This window comes from Salmo trutta, chromosome 39, assembly GCF_901001165.1.
Source record: "Salmo trutta chromosome 39, fSalTru1.1, whole genome shotgun sequence".
Taxonomy (NCBI): domain Eukaryota; kingdom Metazoa; phylum Chordata; class Actinopteri; order Salmoniformes; family Salmonidae; genus Salmo; species Salmo trutta.
Window position 1 is genome coordinate 21,225,332 of NC_042995.1, and position 19,960 is coordinate 21,245,291.

Sequence of the window (19,960 nt, forward strand, 5' to 3'; positions counted from 1 at the left end):
TTCTTTTTGTAGCCTGTGATTGTCTGTAGACCCTGCCACATACGTCTCGTGTCTGAGCCATTGAATTGCAACTCCACTTTGTCTCTATACTTAGATTTCCCTTGTTTTATTACCTTGCAGCGGGAATAACTACACTGTTTGTATTCGGCAATATTCCCAGTCAACTTTCCATGGTTAAATGCAGTGGTTCGCTCTTTCAGTTTTGCGCGAATGCCGCCATCTATCCACAGTCTCTGGTTAGGGTAGGAATTAGTAGTCACAGTAGGTACAACATCTCCTATGCACTTCCTTGTAAATTCACTCACCGACTCCGTGTATAAATCAATATTATTCTCTGAGGCTACCCGGAACATATCCCAGTCCGGGTGATCAAAACAATCTTGAAGTGTGGATTCTGATTGGTCAGACCAGTGGTTAATAGACCTTGTCACGGGTACATCCTTTTTGAGTTTCTGCCTATAGGAAGGGAGGAGCAAAATGGATTCATGGTCAGATTTGCCAAAGGGAGAGCAGAGGAGGGCCTTGTTTACATTGCAGAAGTTAGAGTAGCAGTGATCCAGAGTTCTGCCAGCGCGAGTACTACAATCAATATGCTTATGGATTTTTTGTAGCCTTGTTCTCAAAATTACTTTGTTAAAATCCCCATCTACAATAAATGCAGCCTCAGGATATATGGTTTCCAGTTTGCATAAAGTACTTAATTGGACTTTAGAGGCGAGATATACATGGCTGTGACAATAACCGATGAGAATTGTCTTGGGAGATTATACGGTCTGCATTTGATTGTGAGAAATTCTAGGTCAGGTGAACAAAAGGACTTGAGTTCCTGTATGTTGTTACAATTACACCATGAGTCGTTCATCATGAAACACACTCCCGCCCTACTTCTTCCTGGAGAGATGTTTATTTCTGTAGGCACGACGCACAAAGGATCCCAGTGGCTGTACCGACATATCCCGGGAGTTCTATGTTTCCGTGAAACAGAATATGTTACAATCCCTAATGTCTCTCTGGAAAGCAACCCTTGCCCTAATTTCGTCTACCTTGTTATCTAGACTGGACGTTAGCGAGTAATAAACTCTGAAGCGGTGGGTGGTGTGCGCGCCTCCAAAGTCTGACCTGAAGGCCGCTCTGTCTACCTCTTCTTCTGCAGCGACCTTGTTTTGGGTCAGCCTTTGGAATCAGTTCAGATGCCCTGGGTGGTTCGGACAAAGGATCCGCTTCGGGAAAGTTGTATTCCTGGTCGTAGTGTTGGTAAGTTGACGTCACTCTGATATCCAATAGTTCTTCCCGGCTGTATGTACTAACACTAGTTAGTGTTACTGCGTTAATGTCTGACCTTGAAGGGTGGAACAGGGGTGTATGTAACATGGGTGTATGTAGTGATTGGCCTTCATGCAAAATCGTAAGCCTCCTTTTTATGTAATTGTATTTAATCTGTAAAAATAATACCGAATCCAACTCCATGTGATGTCCTTCAAAAATACATTATTTTGGCCTGGCCGAGCCTGTCTTCTGCGGAAAAGGCTACAAATCTGGTTGATTAAGAATTATTCTCCCCTTCACCTGTGTGCCAGGTGTTGTCTATCAGTCTGTTTGCTGTCTGTCACAGGAGTTCAACTTCTGACCCTGCATTGGGCTATGCCCTCCCTCAGACTGCATACCTCTGCTATGACATCATGTGCAGTGGTGCACTAGCCCCAGCCCTAGGCGTCTAGCCTGTCTGTCTTACATGGGGCGTTCCACCACAACAGGAGCTTGCCAAGTGACCAGATTATGTAGATAGGCTAGGCTGCAAGGTGGATTTATGTTTCTCTCTCTGAACTGTCCTGTTCAAGACCCTGGGTCACAGGGAAACACTCATCACCACCAAAGACAATCAGAAAAGTTAGAGGGAGAAACTAGGTCAGAGGGACAAAACAGCCTTGCCCCGCCCTCATTTGTTTGGTATGTGTGAGGCGTGCGTGTCTGTGAGTCAGTAAGTGTGAGGCTAGCTCAGAGTGTGTGACGAGGCTCTTGTGTGCCTCTCGAGGGAGATGTGATGTGAATGAAGTGTAGGATGGTGAATCACTGTGGAACAGCATGGTAATCTGCTCTGCTTTTTCTCTGCTCTTTCTGCCTGGAGGACAGAGAGAGAGAAGCTGGCAGCAGCGTCAGTGAACTGCTGGCCTGGCTTTGCTCTTACGAAACAGAACCTCTCAAAGCTCCGGAAACAGTCACTCCTCCCGTAATTAATGCACACGAACAAGCTTCTTTTCTTTTTTTTTTTTTTTACCAAACAGAGACTGCCTAGTATGTAAATGTCGTAGGAAATTACTTATTTTTTTATGAACAGAGAGAAGAATACATTGCCTGTGTCTCCTTGTCATTGAACTGTTTCAGCCTGTTTGGGGCTCCCACTGTGAGGGCTTTACGGGAGGGGTGGTCTGGCTCTGATTAAAATACCCTTGGGGGGGGGGGGGGTGTTTGTCTGTGTGCTGCTCCCTTCCCCCATGTCTTTGGGGGAAGGGAGCAGATACTCCGGCAATGGCCGTCCTTTCTCACCATGACGTTTATACAGCTGGGAGATAACATTGCCTCTCCTCCGTTCCCTCTCCCGCCATCTTCCACACCGTCTTTGTATCTAAGGCACTGCATCTCAGTGCTAGAGGCGTCACTACAGACCCTGGTTCGATTCCAGGCTGTATCACAACCGGACATGATTGGGGGTCCCATAGGGCGGCGCACAATTGGCCCAGCGTCGTTAGGGTTTGGCCGGGGTAGGCCGTCATTGTAAATAAGAATTTCTTCTTTACTGACTTGCCTAGTTAAATAAAATCTCATTCATCCACTTTATAAAAACATGAAGAGGGCCCCTCTGTCCCCCTTCCTCCCCTCTTGTGACACCCACCGTAGGATGTAGCTAGGCCATTTTAAAGCCAGAGTTCTGCCTAATCAACATCAAATCAAGTGTTATTTGTCACGTGCTTCTTAAACAACGGGTGTAGACTAACAGTGATATGCTTACATGCGGGCCCTTCCCAACAATGCAGTGAGAATTGTTTTTCTTTTTATAATAGAAACCTAGAAAAATAATAACACAAGAAATGATAACTTGGCTATATTAACGGGGTACCAGTGCCGAGTCAATGTACAAGGTAAATTAGGTATATATGTAGGGATAAAGTGACTAGGCAACAGGATAGATAATAAACAGTAACAGCAGTGCATGTGATGAGTCAAAAGAGTTACTGCAAAAAGGGTCAATGCAGATATTCAGGGTAGCTATTGGTTAACTGTTTAACTATTTAGCAGTATTATGGCTTGGGGATAGAAGCTGTTCAGGGTCCTATTGGTTCCAGACTTGGACCATAAAGCACCTTAACAGCTTCTACCCCCAAACCATAAGACTGCTGAACAATTAATCAAATGGCCACTAGACTATTTACATTGACACCCGCCCCCACCTTTGTTTTTACACTGCTGTTTATTGACTATGCATAGTCACTTTACAAATTACCTCAACTAACCTGTACCCCCGCACATTGACTCGGTACCGGTACCCCCTGTTTATAGCCTCGTTATTGTTATGTATTTTTTCTTTTTAACTTTCGTTTTTGTAAATATTTTGAACTGTATGTTTGGTTAAGGGCTTGTAAGTAAGCATTTCACGGTAAGGTCTACACCTTAATTTGAGTTATTTAGCAGACACTCTTATCCAGAGTGACTTACAGGAGCAATTAGGTTTAAGTACCTTGCTCAAGGGCACATCGACAGATTTTTCACAGAGTCGCTCTTAACTGCTCGGCTACCTGCTGCCCTGTATCATCGTCGTCTGTGATTTGGCCTACCACCTTGTCGTCGGCAAACTTAATGATGGTGTTGGGGTGTGTGTGTGTCCTGGGTCCAGTTGCAGAGGGAGGTGTTTAATTCCAGAGTCCTTAGCTTCGTGATGAGCTTGGAGGGCTCTATGTTGTTGAACGCGGAGCTGTAATCAATGAACAGCATTCTCACGTAGGTGTTCCTTTTGTCCAGATGGGAAATGGCAGTGTGGAATGCAATAGCAATTGCGTCATCTGTAGAGCTGTTGGGTGGTATGCGAATTAGTTGGTCCACGGTGTCTGGGTTGATGGCGTTGTGAGCCATGACCAGCCTTTCAAATAATTTCATGGCTACAGCTGTGAGTTCTAAGGGGTGCTAGTCATTTAGACAGGCTACCTTGGCATTCTTGGGTCTGCTTGAAACATTTCAGACTGGGTCAGGTAGAGGTTGAATATGCTCTGAGTATGCATCCTGGTAATCAGTCTGTCCCTGCGGCCTTGTGAATGTTAACCTGTTTAAAGTCTTACTCACATCGACTACAGAGAGCGTGATCCCATAGTCGTCCGGAACAGCTGGTGCTCTCATGCAGGGTTCAGTGTTGCTAGCCTCGATTCAGTGTTGTTAACCAGATGAAAATCTACCCATACGTAATGGTTGCATCTCAAATGGCACCCTATTCCCTTTATAGTGCACTACCTTTGACCAGTAAGCAATGCACTATATTGGGAATAGGGTGCCTTTTGGGATGCACCCCATGTACTTTACAGTCAAGTGATGAATTTCGGCCAATCGACCTATTACCAAACAGGTCATTACAAGTCTCTATTGCAAAATGTTTACCTGTCTGTTAACAACTTGCTGCCTGGCCTGCCCTCACTCTGAGGAAAGGAATAGAAAAAAGGCATAGAACATGATGCTGCTTTGATTTCCTTTGAGGGGAGCTTCTGTCTTTTGGGAGATGGAGGAGAGGAGAAGAGCGAAGAGGAGAGGATATAGACACAGTTGTGGACCTGTTGACTGTTCCTGACCTTCCTGTCTTTCAGGTGTTTGCAGCGAGGCTGCAGTTGACTAACCGACTGAACAATGGCTCAGTTTCCCACGCCCTTCGGAGGTGAGTGCCACCCAACTTGTGTGTGTCACAAGCGTGCATATGTGTCAGAGAAATGTATGTGCGTGCGGCTGCGTGCCTGCGTGCAGGTGTGTGTGTGTCCTGATCTCCCTCTACACATGGGTTAGTGAGAGTTATACTGTAACTTCAGCACAAAGGAAGGGCCACTATCAAATTATTACTCCCAAGAGGTGGAAGCATGCCTGCTGGACTGCATGGGCTGCATCCTTAATGCCACCCTTTTCCCTACATTCCTCAACATCAACTCTGAACCTCAAAGCCAGTTCCACTGCATTTTAACACTGTTCCCCTTTAATCAGGGACTGATTCAGACAGACACCAGGTGGGTGCAATTAGTTATCAGGTAGAACAGAAAAGCAGCAGGCTCCATACCTCGTAGAGTACTTAGCCACACACACACACACACACACACACACACACACACAGGCCAGGCGAGAGCTTCAACTGATCTTTCTCTCTCTCAGGAGGTCTGGACGCCTGGGTGATCTCTCTGGACGAGCGAGCCAAACATGACCAGCAGTTTGTTAGCCTGGCCCCCTCACCAGCTGGCTACATCACAGGTTAGCTTCACTCACATCAGGGGAGGGGATGGACAAACGAAGGGAAAGAGCGGTGGAGGACAGTCTTTGCAGTACATCATCATGTCAGGCAGAAGTTACTTGAAGATAGCAGAAGGTCACTTCATAAAGGCTTTCTCTTATATTACACACACACACACACAGAGTACCAGGTCAAAGGTGAAGGGTTAGTGCTTCTATATCTGCATTGCTCGCTGTTTGGGGTTTAGGATGGGTTTCTGTACAGCACTTTGACTTCGGCTGATGTAAAAGGGACTTTATAAATAAATCTGATTGAATGAAGCCTGGTGGACTGAGTCTAGGGCGGGCCTTGAAGTGTTTCATTCCCTACAGCCCACACCGTAGCAAGCAACGTCATTCTCCACTTTTCTCACTTTCAGAAAGGACATTTCAGTCACTCACACTCACTCATATTATCATCTGATATCATTGCCTTGGGTGTTTTGATTTTCAACATAACCTTGCAGAACCTCCTCACACAATTTTCGAGAAGTTTAAGTGCTTGTTTCACTCTGCTACTTCAGCAATAAGTCTCAAAATTGATGATTGTGTTCAAATTGAAATCATTTGCATGTGCATCCTCTCGAAAGAGGAACCAACTGGCCTTTTTCTCTCTGTGTTTGAATAGATATATCCATAATGGTGTACAACAGACTTAACAGTATTCTAATTATTTTCCCTTATTGTCCGTAGGTGACCAGGCCAGGAATTTCTTCCTGCAGTCAGGCCTGCCCCCTCCCATCCTGGCACAGATATGGTGAGTGTCTCCTCTCACTCCATCTCTCCAGTTCTTAACTTAATCTGCTGCTAATGTTAACCACTGTTGTCTCTCTCTCTTTGCCTTTCTCCTGTTTTTGTCGTTCTCCTCCCTCTGTCTTCCACTCCACTTTCACTCACTCTTTCTTTCTCTCCTTTTATTTTTCTCTCACCCCTCTCTCGCTCTTCAATTGCTTTAATGACATGACATCCACATGGACATATTGTGAACAACAATGATAATAATCAGTATAATCTAATCAAATCTTTACTTTCTTGCTTTCCCTCTCTCAGGGCCCTGGCCGATATGAACAATGATGGGAAGATGGACATGCACGAGTTCTCCATCGCCATGAAGCTGATCAAGCTCAAGCTGCAGGGTCACCCCCTGCCCCCCTCTCTGCCCCCCTCCATGAAGCAGCCGCCCCTCACCCTGCCCCCGCCACCCACCGCACCCTTCGGTAAGGGACTAGACAGGGGCAGGGTGCATCTGAATAGTCTTGAGGCGTCCTTTCCTCCATCTGCACTGATCTGCACAGCAGGATAGATAAAAGCAGTGTGGTGGATGCAATTTTTTTTTAAAGTACATATTTGCTTTGACCTGTCTGTCCACTTGTTCTTTCAGATCAATGCCAGTGATGTAGAAGAGTATAGGAGCGTGTGCCACTAGGCTATGAGATACACCCATGTTACTGTCCCCATGGCCACCATTAACTAAATGGACTTTAGAGTGTTCAAAGCCAACTCTGCCATATCATCTGCACCATCTATGTTCATACAGTTGAAGTTGGAAGTTTACGTACACCTTAGCCAAATACATTTAAACTCAGTTTTTCACAATTCCTGACATTTAATCCTAGTAAAAATACCCTGGTTTAGGTCAGTTAGGATCACCACTTTTTATTTTAAGAATGTGAAATGTCAGAATAATAGTAGAGAGAGTGATTTATTTCAGCTTTTATTTCTTTCATCACATTCCCAGTGGGTCAGAAGTTTATATACACTCAATTAGTATTTGGTTGCATTGCCTTTAAATTGTTTAATCAAATGTGTTGGGTGAATTTTGGCCCATTCCTCCTGACAGAGCTGGTGTAACTGAGTCAGGTTTGTAGGCCTCCTTGCTCACACACACTTTTTCAGTTCTGCCCACAAATTTTCTATGGGATTGAGGTCAGGGCTTTGTGATGACCACTCCAATACCTTGACTTTGTTGTCCTTAAGCCATTTTGCCACAACTTTGGAAGTATGCTTGTGGTCATTGTCCATTTGGAAGACCCATTTGTGACCAAGCTTTAACTTCCTGTCCTGATGTCTTGAGATGTTGCTTCAATATATCCACATAATTTTTCTTTCTCATGATGCCATCTATTTTGTGAAGTGCATCAGTCCCTCCTGTCCTGCACTCCCACAACATGATGCTGCCACCCCCGTGCTTCATGGTTGGGATGGTGTTCTTCGGTTTGCAAGCCTCCCCCGTTTTGTTTTCCTCCAAACATAACAATGGTCATTATGGACAAACAGTTCTATTTTTGTTTCATCAGACCAGAGGACATTTCTCCGAAAAGTATGATCTTTGTCCCCATGTGCAGTTGCAAACCGTAGTCTGGCTTTTTTATGGCGGTTTTGGAGCAGTGGCTTCTTCGTTGCTGAGCGGCCTTTCAGGTTATGTCGATATGGGTCTCGTTTTACTGTGGATATAGATGCTTTTGTACCGGTTTCCTCCAGCATCTTCAAAAGGTCCTTTGCTGTTGTTCTAGGATTGATTTGCATGTTTCGCACAAAAGTACGTTCATCTCTAGGAGACAGAACACGTCTCCTTCCTGAGCGGTATGACGGCTGCGTGGTCCCATTGTGTTTATACTTGCGTACTATTGTTTGTACAGATGAACGTGGTACCTTCAGGTGTTTGGAAATTGCTCCCAAGGATGAACCAGACTTGTGGAGGTCTTGGCTGATTTCTTTTGATTTCCCCATGATGTCAAGCAAAGAGGCACTATGTTTGATGGTAGGCCTTGAAATACATCCACAGGTATACCTCCAATTGACTCAAATGATATTAATTAGCCTATAATAAGCTTCTAAAGCCATGACATCATTTTCTGGAATTTTCCAAGCTGTTTAAAGGCACAGTCAACTTCTGACCAACTGGAATTGTGATACAGTGAAATAATCTGTCTGTAAACAATTGTTGGAAATATTACTTGTCATGCACAAAGTAGATGTCCTAACCGACTTGCCAAAACTATAGTTTGTTAACAAGAAGTTTTGTGGAGTGGTTGAAAACTAATTTTAATGACTCCAACCTATGTAAACTTCTGACTTCAACTGTAGCTAAATGTTTCACTGGGGCAATTTAAAACCTTTAACTACCTATTATCTCAAAGCACAACCATGCTGTTTCTGGTATTTGAACAGGCAACGCCCTGAGTCGATATTTAGTTGCTTCCCCTGACAACCAGGGCATTTAGCTGTGCACTGCCTGTTGATGACCAGACTAATGTTGTTAATGTTCAAGTGAATCAGTCAGAACTCAGCACTTGTAGACTCCTCAGCTTTGGATGAGTGGGGAAAATAATAATTAACACAGTGTTAAAATAATAGGCTCGTCAGTAGAAAATGAAGGGTGGTCTGTTGTCTTATGTTTGTCTGACATACCTTAATTCATTCTACCCTGCAGGAATGCATGGTTTAAGGGTAATGCCAGGCCTCCCAGCAGTCCCTCCATTACCCATGCCCCCTATGCCAGGGGTGGGTATGTCCCCACCTCTGGTGTCGTCGGTGCCCCCGTCTGTACCCCCCTTAGCTAACGGAGCGCCAATGACGGGCTTCTCCCACCCAGGTATGGCCCAATCAGCATCGCCGTTAGACACACCACTGAATATTGAAAGCGGAGTTCTGGTGAATGACAGTGAAGCTCTCTGGCAACGTTTCAGAGCATCCCACTTTGTTGATTTAATCCTTTCTTAACCTCCTTGTTTTAAATTCTGTTTTGTGACCCCATCTCTCTCGGTCTCTTTCTCTCCATCTCTGTCTCAGCCACCACACTCAACAAAAGCTCTTCTTCCAACCGCTCCGGTGCCAAGATGCAGGGCCAGTCTTTTGAGACTTCTAGGTGAGTCACGGCACCCACTTGGAAGAATGGCCCCTGCTCACTGAGCCCAAACTCAAAGGGACAAATGTCGCTGTGTTTGTGCTTAGACACCAAGTCTTTTTGTTGTTGAACGCACAACAGGCTAGCTCATTAAAATGCCATCACATCACTTTGAGATGAGATCCCTCTGTTAAAAAGCACAGCCTACGCCCCACGTTGTCAGTTGGAGAAGAGCAATTCTTCTCTCCAGACCGCTTTGCTTTCTAACGTTACACAAAAATAACTTCATGTTCAAGTTTAAAAGTTTATTGTAATTTTTTTCCGGAAGTTAACCCTTTACACTTGTGGGAGTTGGCCTATATGGATAAAATGAAATGTTTCTTTCTTACAGAAGAAATATGAAAATCATATACATAAGCATGGTAGCAATTGAAAGGGAACCGTTTGGAGATTATGGGAAAATTATTGAACCAAAGTTGAGGACACAAACAAGACTCAGTCCAAACATTTAAACGGTTGATTTTATGTGCATTTTACATCTACTGTACTTTTCGCCGCATTTGTTGGTAACAAAATGTGAAAATATTCTGGATATATTCAGTAACATGATAAGAATATTCTTGTTAAATGTGGGCTAGGTGCAACATAAGACATTTAAAGATTTGAGTGAGAAGTGTCTCCACGTGGTCACACACCTCTCTAAAGTGTGCACAGTTCCTAAGTTATGTCAACGCACTTTTATGACTCAAAGAAGAGTCTTCAACTATAAGGTGCTTTTTTTTTTTTTTTTTTGCTCTCCTAGTTGTGCCGTTGAGGAACTAGAGCAAGTACACTTGTTTGGAACAGCCCTGCGTCCCCGCAATCAAACATTTCCTGTTGTTTACGCAATCCAAAAACAGGCCATTTATAAATTGCAATCTGGGTCAGTTGTGTGTCATTGGGAAGCTTTTTCTATTGCCAACATGACTAGCTAAGTTATAAAGTAAGATCTTACAGTGTTAGGCTTTCACAAGGCAATTCAGAGAAACAGATTGTGTAATTTTGGTGGGCATAGAAAGGAGTCATGAGTGTAATTGGGTATGTGTTTTGAGGGGGGGAATTCACAGTAGACATTCCGTTCAGAACAACTCGGGTATAAAGCCATGTCATCTTGTAACTGTACATTAAACATAGTGATCATAAACGTTGACACTGTATATTACATGAATTTTATGTTATGGAAATGTGAAGCACACATTTGGACTCACAGGTGTTTGGCTTGCTTGTATGACATCAAAGCGCTATTTCTTATAATCCTCAACATCTCATCTTTCTAAATACATCAAGTCTTCCTAATTTCCAGCATTTCCCTCACTCAGACAAAAAAAAAAACATTTTGCAAAAGTTGCCCAATTAGTGTTAGGGATGTGGGGCAACTTCTTATCTTGTGCGGCTCAAGTTCAGTCGTCTGTCAGTCAAAACCCATACAGTGCTGTGATGCGTAGAGTCTGAGCTCTGACGTCATGTATAGCATGTTACTGTACAGCCACTGTGTTCCAATTTAAGCGCTTATCAGTGTCCAAATCTGCCATTTTCAACCCGTATCCGGGTACGAGTGTAAAGGTTTATAATGGAAATTTGTCTTCGTCTTACAGGCATTTTCCAACTGGCTCCGACACAGACAGCACAGCAAAAACACAGAACAGAAAACACAACACTACTATAAAAAAACAACGAATAGATACAAGCAGATGTGAGGCATCATCAAAAAGTCTGTTTAAAAATACGCTTTTAATAAGATATTGTTCCCCCCCTCTCCATCTTAGCGCCCCTGTGCCCCCCCAGCCTCCCACTGACTGGGCTGTTCCTAGCTCGTCCCGGCTAAAGTATCGGCAGCTCTTCAACAGCCACGACAAGATGATGAGCGGCCACCTCACCGGTAAGACCTTGTCTGTCAACAATACACGCTGCGGTTTGTCCAGTCCACATCAGCGGTTTCTCAAAAGAGCTCATGGTTTTTATCCTTGTCTTTCAGGACCCCAAGCAAGAACCATCTTGATGCAGTCCAGCTTGCCCCAGACCTCGCTGGCGTCCATATGGTAAGAGATGGGAGCAGGGCCAATACTTAAGACACTTGGCCACTAATTCCTATATGTTCACACATTGCTGTTTTCTGACTACTGCTTCTCTCCGCTGACTCTGGGTAGAAGTTACTTTTAGGCACAGATCTAGGATCAGCTTAACCATCAGATGGCAAAACTAATCATATATCAGTTGTTGTTAAATCTGACCACAACTCTATCCTCCTGGTTCTTGCTTACAAGCAAAAATTAAAGCAGGAAGCACCAGTGACTCGGTCTATAAAAAAGTGGTCAGATGAAGCAGATGCTAAACTACAGGACTGTTTTGCTATCACAGACTGGAACATGTTCCGGGATTCTTCCGATGACATTGAGGAATACACCACATCAGTCACTGGCTTTATCAATAAGTGCATTGAGGACGTCGTCCCCACAGTGACGTACATACCCCAACCAGAAGCCATGGATTACAGGCAACATTCGCACTGAACTAAAGGGTAGAGCTGCCACTTTCAAGGTGCGGGACTCTAACCCGGAAGCTTACAAGAAATCCTGCTATGCCCTGCGACGAACCATCAAGCAGGCAAAGCGTCAATACAGGGCTAAGATTGAATCATACTACACCGGCTCCGACACTCGTCGGATGTGGCAGGGCTTGCAAACTATTACAGACTACAAAGGGAAGCACAGCCGCGAGCTGCCCAGTGACACGAGCCTACCAGACGAGCTAAATCACTTCTATGCTCGCTTCGAGGCAAGCAACACTGAGGCATGCATGAGCGCATCAGCTGTTCCGGACGACTGTGTGATCACGCTCTCCATAGCCGACGTGAGTAAGACCTTTAAACAGGTCAACATACACAAGGCTGCGGGGCCAGACGGATTACCAGGATGTGTGCTCCGGGCACGTGCTGACCAACTGGCATGCATCTTCACTGACATTTTCAACATGTCCCTGATTGAGTCTGTAATACCAACATGTTTCAAGCAGACCACCATAGTCCCTGTGCCCAAGAACACAAAGGCAACCTGCCTAAATGACTACAGACCCGTAGCACTCACGTCCGTAGCCATGAAGTGCTTTGAAAGGCTGGTAATGGCTCACATCAACACCATTATCCCAGAAACCCTAGACCCACTCAAATTTGCATACCGCCCAAACAGATCCATAGATGATGCAATCTCTATTGCACTCAACACTGCTCTTTCCCACCTGGACAAAAGGAACACCCGTGTGAGAATGCTATTCATTGACAACAGCTCAGCGTTCAACACCAGAGTACCCTCAAAGCTCATCACTAAGCTAAGGAACCTGGGACTAAACACCTCCCTCTGCAATTGGATCCTGGACTTCCTGACGGGCCGCCCCCAGGTGGTGAGGGTAGGTAGCAACACATCTGCCACGCTGATCCTCATCACTGGAGCTCACAGGGGTGCATGCTCAGTCCCCTCCTGTACTCCCTGTTCACCCACGACTGCATGGCCAGGCACGACTCCAACACCATTAAGTTTGCTGATGACACAACAGTGGTAGGCCTGATCACCAACAACAACGAGATAGCATATAGGGAGGCAGTCAGAGACCTGGCCGGATGGTGCCAGAATAACAACCTGTCCCTCAATGTAACCCAGACTAAGTAGATGATTGTGGACTACAGGAAAAGGAGCACCGAGCACGCCCCCATTCTCATCGATGGGGCTGTAGTGGAGCAGGTTGAGAGCTTCAAGTTCCTTGGTGTCCACATCAACAACAAACTAGAATGGTCCAAACACACCAAGACAGTCGTGAAGAGGGCACGACAAAGCCTATTCCCCCTCAGGAAACTAAAAAGATTTGGCATGGGTCCTGAGATCCTCAAAAGGTTCTACAGCTGCAACATCGAGAGCATCCTGACCGGTTGCATCACTGCCTGGTATGGCAATTGCTCGGCCTCCAACCGCAAGGCACTTCAGAGGGTAGTGAGTAAGGCCCAGTACATCACTGGGGCAAAGCTGCCTGCCATCCAGGACCTCTACACCAGGCGGTGTCAGAGGAAGGCCCTAAAAATTGTCAAAGATCCCAGCCACCCCAGTCATAGACTGTTCTCTCTTCTACCGCATGGCAAGCGGTACCGGAGTGCCAAGTCTAGGACAAAAAGGCTTCTCAACAGTTTTTACCCCCAAGCCATAAGACCATTGTGTGCCCCCCCTCCAACCCCTATTTTACGCTGCTGCTACTCTCTGTTTATCATATAGGCATAGTCACTTTAACTATACGTTCATGTACATACTACCTCAATTGGGCCGACCAACCAGTGCTCACTGCACATTGGCTAACCGGGCTATCTGCATTGTGTCCCACCACCTGCCAATCCCTCTTTTTACGATACTGCTACTCTCTTTTCAGCATATATACCTAGTCACTTTAACCATATCTACATGTACATACTACCTCAATCAGCCTGACTAACCGGTGTCTGTATGTAGCCTTGCGACTCTTATTTTTCAAATGTCTTTTTACTGTTTTATTTCTTTACTTACCTACCTACACACACACACTTACCTTTTTTTCGCAGTACAGGCTCTAGCCTGTAATTAAGCATTTCACTGTAAGGTCTACACCTGTTGTATTCGGCGCACATGACAAACTTTGATTTGATTGTTTAGGAGGGTGAAACGCAAAACTGGTCTCGGATCAGTTGTTGTCTGGGTGCCGTCAGGGTGCTCCTAAACGGCACTTGTGTTTTACCTTCCTCCACTCTGCTAGTCGCAGGGCAGGAAATGCATTGCTGGTGGTAACACGCCACGTCTTTCTCTCTCTCCCTCTCCCCCTCTCCCTGTTTCTCTATAGGAACCTGTCGGACATCGACCAGGACGGCAAGCTGACGGCCGAGGAGTTCATCCTGGCCATGCACCTGATTGACATGGCCATGTCCGGCCTGCCCCTGCCCCCTATCCTGCCCCCAGACTTCATCCCCCCCACTTTTAGGTACAATCCACTTCCCCCTCTGCTGTCTAGCAATGCCCCTTATCAATGCTCTGCAGACAGAGGTAGAGCTACCAGTCTTGTCTAAAGATGCTTTATTGATCTTATTGCCCTTCACCACGGCCAGGTTTTTTTCCCTTCCCCGGAAAAGCTGGCTCCTATTGTTTTAACTATCAATCAATCAGTCTATATTGATTCCATTAGGAGTTTTTCCTGGTCAAGTTACACGGTCAGGAAAAACCCCTGGTCCTGCTCATCCGTGACCTATGTGAGGTGCTGTAGGTTAGTGAGCTGCTCTGACTGTGGTCTGATGTTGTCCGTCTCCAGGAGGGTGCGTAGTGGTAGCGGGGTGTCTGTCACCAGCCTGCACTCCACTGACCAGCGGGTCCAAGAGGAGGCCGAAGAGGAGCAGGAGAGCGAGAAACAGAAGCTGGAGAAACGTAACCACTCTTAAAATCATAGACAGAGCTATGGGTGACTGACCGTCCATGGGATCGAAGTGATAGATCTGAAGCCTTGCAGTGTTTGTTTACAATTACGTTGTTAACGAACAATGGAGCAAAACGAGCTCATATTTTGGGTTCGGGTGCGGTGTGACAGTTGAACTAAGCTCACAAGCATTTTAGTTATGCTCTTCTCGAATCTATGGCTATGTATTGTGTATTTTAAAGTCCAAAAATGTATGTACCAATCCCTTTAAACACACAGCAAAACGCTCCTTTATAAATATAAACAGGTGTATATAAAAATCGCCCCAGTTTTCCAAGAAATGCCACTGAAAATTAGGCAACAGGGCAAAATAGGTCCCCCACTTCTCTCTCCATTTCTCTCTCTCTCTGACCCCTCTATCTCTCTCTCTCTCCCCCCCCAAAGTGACTTTCGAGGACAGGAAGCGGGAGAACTTTGAGCGGGGCAACCTGGAGCTGGAGAAGCGTCGACAGGCCCTGCTTGAGCTGCAGCGCAAGGAGCAGGAGCGTCTGGCGGCGCTGGAGCGAGAGGAGCAGGAGAGGAAGGAGCGAGAGCGGCTCGAGCAGGAAAGGAGGCGGCAGCAGGAGCTGGAGAAGCAGCTGGAGAAGCAGAGGGAGATGGAGAGGCAGCGGGAGGAGGAAAGACGGAAGGAGATCGAGAGGAGAGAGGTGAGGAGAGGAGGTGGAAAAGAGTAAGGAGGATAGAGAAGGAAAAGAGAGGTAAGCAGGACAGTGAGGATAGATAAAGAGAGGGGGCTGGAGAGGTGGAGTGGGAGATGAGAACGAGGTTTAAGGAAGGAGATGTAAGGGGAAAGTGAAGAACACAGGAACCAATGCAGTGTGTGTATTAACCATTCTATTACGTTGTCTTTTTAAGATTGGTAAATTCACTCTCCTTATTGTATCGCTTCAATGACAGAGGGGGAGACGGGTGTAGAGAAAAGGGTGTAAACGCGGGTTGAACCCAGGTCTCTGGCAGGAAGTTGAATATGTGCATAGATCTGGAAGTGTTACCATTCGACCACTGCTGGCTCTGCACTATTTCTACGTATACAGTATAACATTCCCTCTGTTTCTTCGGGCTAGGCGGCGAAGCGGGAGCTGGAGCGCCAGCGTCAGTTAGAGTGGGAGAGGAACCGCCGGCAGGAGCTGCTGACCCAGAGAAACCGAGAGCAGGAGAACATTGTCCTGCTCAAAGCCCGCAAGAAGAACCTGGAGTTAGAGCTAGAGGCACTGGTAGAGACACACACACACACACACACACACCAACATAACTGTCTTTACTTTGTTCTTTGGAAGAAAAGACAGTAAGGTATGATAATTAGTTTCACACTCCCTCCCCAGAACGACAAGAAGAGCCAGCTGGAGGGCAAGCTGCAGGACATCCGCTTCCGCCTGTCTGCTCAGCGGCATGAGATCGAGAGCACCAACAAGACCCGCGAGGTCCGCATCGCTGAGATCACCCACCTCCAACAGCAGCTGCAGGTACGTACACACCCTGTGTAACACATACAGTCCCTCCATAATTATTGGGACAGTGAAGCATTGTTTGTTCTTTTGGCTCTATACTCCAAAAGTTTGGATTTGAAATCAAACAATGACTGAGGTTAAAGTGCAGACTGTCAACTTTAATTGTGGGGACAAATTCACTTGTATGTATATTAAAGTAGTCAAAAGTTAAGTAATTGGTCCCATATTCATAGCACGCAATGACTACATCAAGCTTGTGACTACAAATTTGTTGCATGCATTTTCTGTTTGTTTTGGTTGCGTTTCAGGTTATTTTGTGCCCAATAGAAATTGTGTGTAATGTTGTGTACATTTAGTCACTTTTATTGTAAATAAGAACAGAATATGTTTCTAAATACTTTTACATTAATGTGGATGCTACCATGATTACAGATAATCGTGAATAATGATAAGTGAGAAAGTTACAGACGCACAAATATCATACCCCTTAGACATGCTATCCTTCACCATTACAATAACAGGGGAGGTTAGCATTTTTGGTGGGGTATGATATTTAGGCGTATAACTTTTTCACTCATCATTATTCATGGTTCATTCAGGATTATCCATAGTGTATGGTCGCATCCACATTAATGTAGAAGTGTTTAGAAACATATTTTGTTCTTATTTCAAATAAAAGGGACTCCAAAATGACACCATAAATTATTCTAGAGCCAAAAGAAGAGGAAATGATTCACTGTCCCAGTAAGTGTGCAAAGCTGTCAAGGCATAGGGTGGCTACTTTGAAGAATCTAAAATATATTTTGATTTCTTTAACACTTTTTTTGGTTACTACATGATTCCATATGTGTTATTTCATATTTTTGATGTCTTCACTATTATTCTACGCTGTAGAAAATAGTTTAAAAAAATTGACTGGTGCATACAGTGCCTTCGGAAAGTATTCAGGCCCCTTGACTTTTTCCACATTTTGTTACGTTGCAGCCGTATTCTAAAATTGATTAAATAAATAAAACATCTCAGCAATCTACCCACAATACCCCATAATGACAAAGCAAAAACAGGATTTTAGAAATGTTAGCAAATCTTATAAAAAAATCAAAACCAGAAATACCTTATTTGCATAATTATTCAGACCCTTTCCTATGAGACTCGAAATTGAGCTCAGGTGCATCCTGTTTCAATTGATCATCCTTGAGATCTTTCTACAACTTGATTGGAGTTCACCTGTGGTAAATTCAATTGATTGGACATGATTTGGAAAGGCACACACCTGTCTATATAAGGTCCAACAGTTGACAGTGCATGTCAGAGCAAAAATCAAGCCATGAGGTCGAAGGAATTGTCTGTAAAGCTCCGAGGCATGATTGTGTCGAGGCACAGATCTGGAGAAGGGTTCCTCAGGCAAAGATCTGGGGAAGCCATTCCTCAGTAAAAGGCACATGACAACCTGCTCGGAGTCTGCCGAAAGGCACCTAAAGACTCTCAGACCATGAGAAACAAGATTCTCTGGCCTAATGAAACCAAAATTGCTCTTTGGCCTGAATGCAAAGCGTCACGTCTGGAGGAAACTTGGCACCATCCCTAGGGTGAAGCATGATGGTGGCAGCATCATGCTGTGGAGATGTTTTTCAGCAGCAGGGACTGGGAGACTAGTCAGGATCGAGGCAAAGATGAACAGAGCAAACTACAAAGACATCTGTGATGAAAACCTGCTCCAGAGCGCTCTGGACCTCAGTCTGGGGTGAAGGTTCACCTTCCAACAGGACAACAACACTAAGCACACAGCCAGTCTCTAAATGTCCTTGAGTGGCCCAGCCAGAGCCTGGACTTGAACCCGATTGAGCATCTCAGGAGAGACCTCTATAGCTGCGCAGCAACGCTCCCAATCCAACCTGACAGAGCTTGAGAGGATCTGCAGAGAAGAATGGGAGAAACTCCCCAAATACAGGTTTGCCAAGCTTGTAGCGTTATACCCTAGAAGACTCGATGCTGTAATCACTGCCAATGGTGCTTCAACAAAGTACTGAGTAAAGGGTCTGAATACTTATGTAAATGTGATATTTTTTATTTGTTATAAATTAGCAAACATTTTGAAACTCTTTTCAATCAATTTTAGAATATGGCTGTAATATGTTGAAAAGTCAAGGGGTCTGAATACTTTCTGAAAACACTATCGTCCCACAACTGTTCCAGAGTCTGTTTTGGAATAGGCTTTTTCTTTCACAGAACGACACGCTGACCAATAGAATAAGTCAACTTTTCTACTATGTGGGATATTGGATTTGTATAGACTAGTGACTTGCTGTTCGTTTGTCATCTTGTTGGCTCAGGAAAAGTAAATGTGGCAGTTATTTTAAGTTTGCATCGAACTTCGTCGGTAAAAAGAATGCACGCCATTGCATGTTCTCTTATTTAGATTATGGTAAATCATATTGTGATTTCTGTCATATTGAACGCGGTGGGTGGACGCTCTAATCATGGTACGCACCCAATGCATATGGTTCCGGTAAATTTCTCAAATGTCAGTTAATTTAAAATGCTGCCAGTCGAATGTCCGGCCCCACCCTGACACACACACATTATGCTGCAGCCTCAGGTGCATATCCTCCAGCCAAACCCTATACAGATTAGGGATGTGACACATAAAGTTTGATCTGATCATTAGCAAACAGACATAGCAGGCAGGCCAGCACGAGAGAGAGAGATGGAGAGGTGGGGCAGGCAGAAACGCGCTCATATGTTTTTGTAATCTGCATCTCGCAATGTCTTATCTTGCAAATTCACCGAAGTAGCCTGAAGTTTGCCTCTTCCTCTCTGGTTTTATTTGAATTACACAACTTTCCCAGGCCTTTATAGCCTATCGACTATAACCCATAAAATAGTATGTTTTTTGATAACTGCACTGAGATTTTAATTAAGTGTGGTGGGACGAAAAAACATTTTTTTTTCTGTTAGGGATTTTTCTTAACGTTAAGGATCCCAAATTAATTTTAACGTTTAAACATTCACAGATGCAGTTTCCTTAAGACTTGCCGTTGCTTTGTTTGTCTCCCCCAGGACTCTCAGCAGTGGCTCGGCAGGCTGATCCCTGACAAACAGTGTCTAAACGAACAACTCAAACAGGTTCAACAGAACAGCCTGCACAGTAAGTACTGCTTCCTCACCTCCGCACATCTTCTAGATCCCTGGTCAAAGTAGTGCACTATATAGGGAATAGGGTGCCCTTTGGGACTCTGACCGTGTGCTGTACTATATGCTTTGCTGTTATAGATTGCTTGTGAATTCTCTGCTAAGGCCACACAATAATTCCCACGTAAATGCATTGTTTTTTTCCCCCATGTACTTGTCATAAATGAGTAGTTAGCTTTAGCCTGATTGCTAGTTAGTCCTAGCTATGCTATCATACTGTGCATGGGTTGGCCACATTGGACTGCCTTATAGCCTGTACCACAGTGTTTCCCCTACTATAGTATAGGTGTGGAAGTGCCCCCCCACCTAGCGCCACATCAAATAATCTGGCCTATTAGTTTTAATTGTCAATCTGTTGCCTGAGGGGCCTTTGTACCCCACATGCAAACAAAACTAAGGGAAAGACTGACTGCCCTACTATACTTAAGCAATAAGACCAGAGGAGATGTGG

General features: G+C 44.9%; 1 protein-coding gene across 5 annotated transcripts in view; it reads left to right on the forward strand.

The window, feature by feature from the left end:
- The window catches only part of itsn1 (intersectin 1 (SH3 domain protein)), a 64,491-nt gene that overhangs the window by 15,103 nt on the left and 29,428 nt on the right, over positions 1-19,960 (forward strand). For 3 of the 5 annotated variants that reach the window (XM_029740900.1, XM_029740903.1, XM_029740904.1), the window contains exons 2-16: positions 1,056-1,254; positions 4,845-4,912; positions 5,395-5,490; positions 6,202-6,265; positions 6,559-6,725; positions 8,942-9,103; positions 9,301-9,376; positions 11,161-11,273; positions 11,370-11,433; positions 14,246-14,383; positions 14,708-14,820; positions 15,254-15,516; positions 15,934-16,083; positions 16,192-16,332; positions 19,378-19,465. In XM_029740900.1, the coding sequence (XP_029596760.1) occupies positions 4,885-4,912; positions 5,395-5,490; positions 6,202-6,265; positions 6,559-6,725; positions 8,942-9,103; positions 9,301-9,376; positions 11,161-11,273; positions 11,370-11,433; positions 14,246-14,383; positions 14,708-14,820; positions 15,254-15,516; positions 15,934-16,083; positions 16,192-16,332; positions 19,378-19,465 (1,663 nt within the window). In that variant the 5' untranslated portion in view covers positions 1,056-1,254; positions 4,845-4,884. The remainder of the gene's footprint in view (positions 1-1,055; positions 1,255-4,844; positions 4,913-5,394; positions 5,491-6,201; positions 6,266-6,558; positions 6,726-8,941; positions 9,104-9,300; positions 9,377-11,160; positions 11,274-11,369; positions 11,434-14,245; positions 14,384-14,707; positions 14,821-15,253; positions 15,517-15,933; positions 16,084-16,191; positions 16,333-19,377; positions 19,466-19,960) is intronic. The other 2 variants (XM_029740902.1, XM_029740901.1) reach the window with 2 other exon arrangements.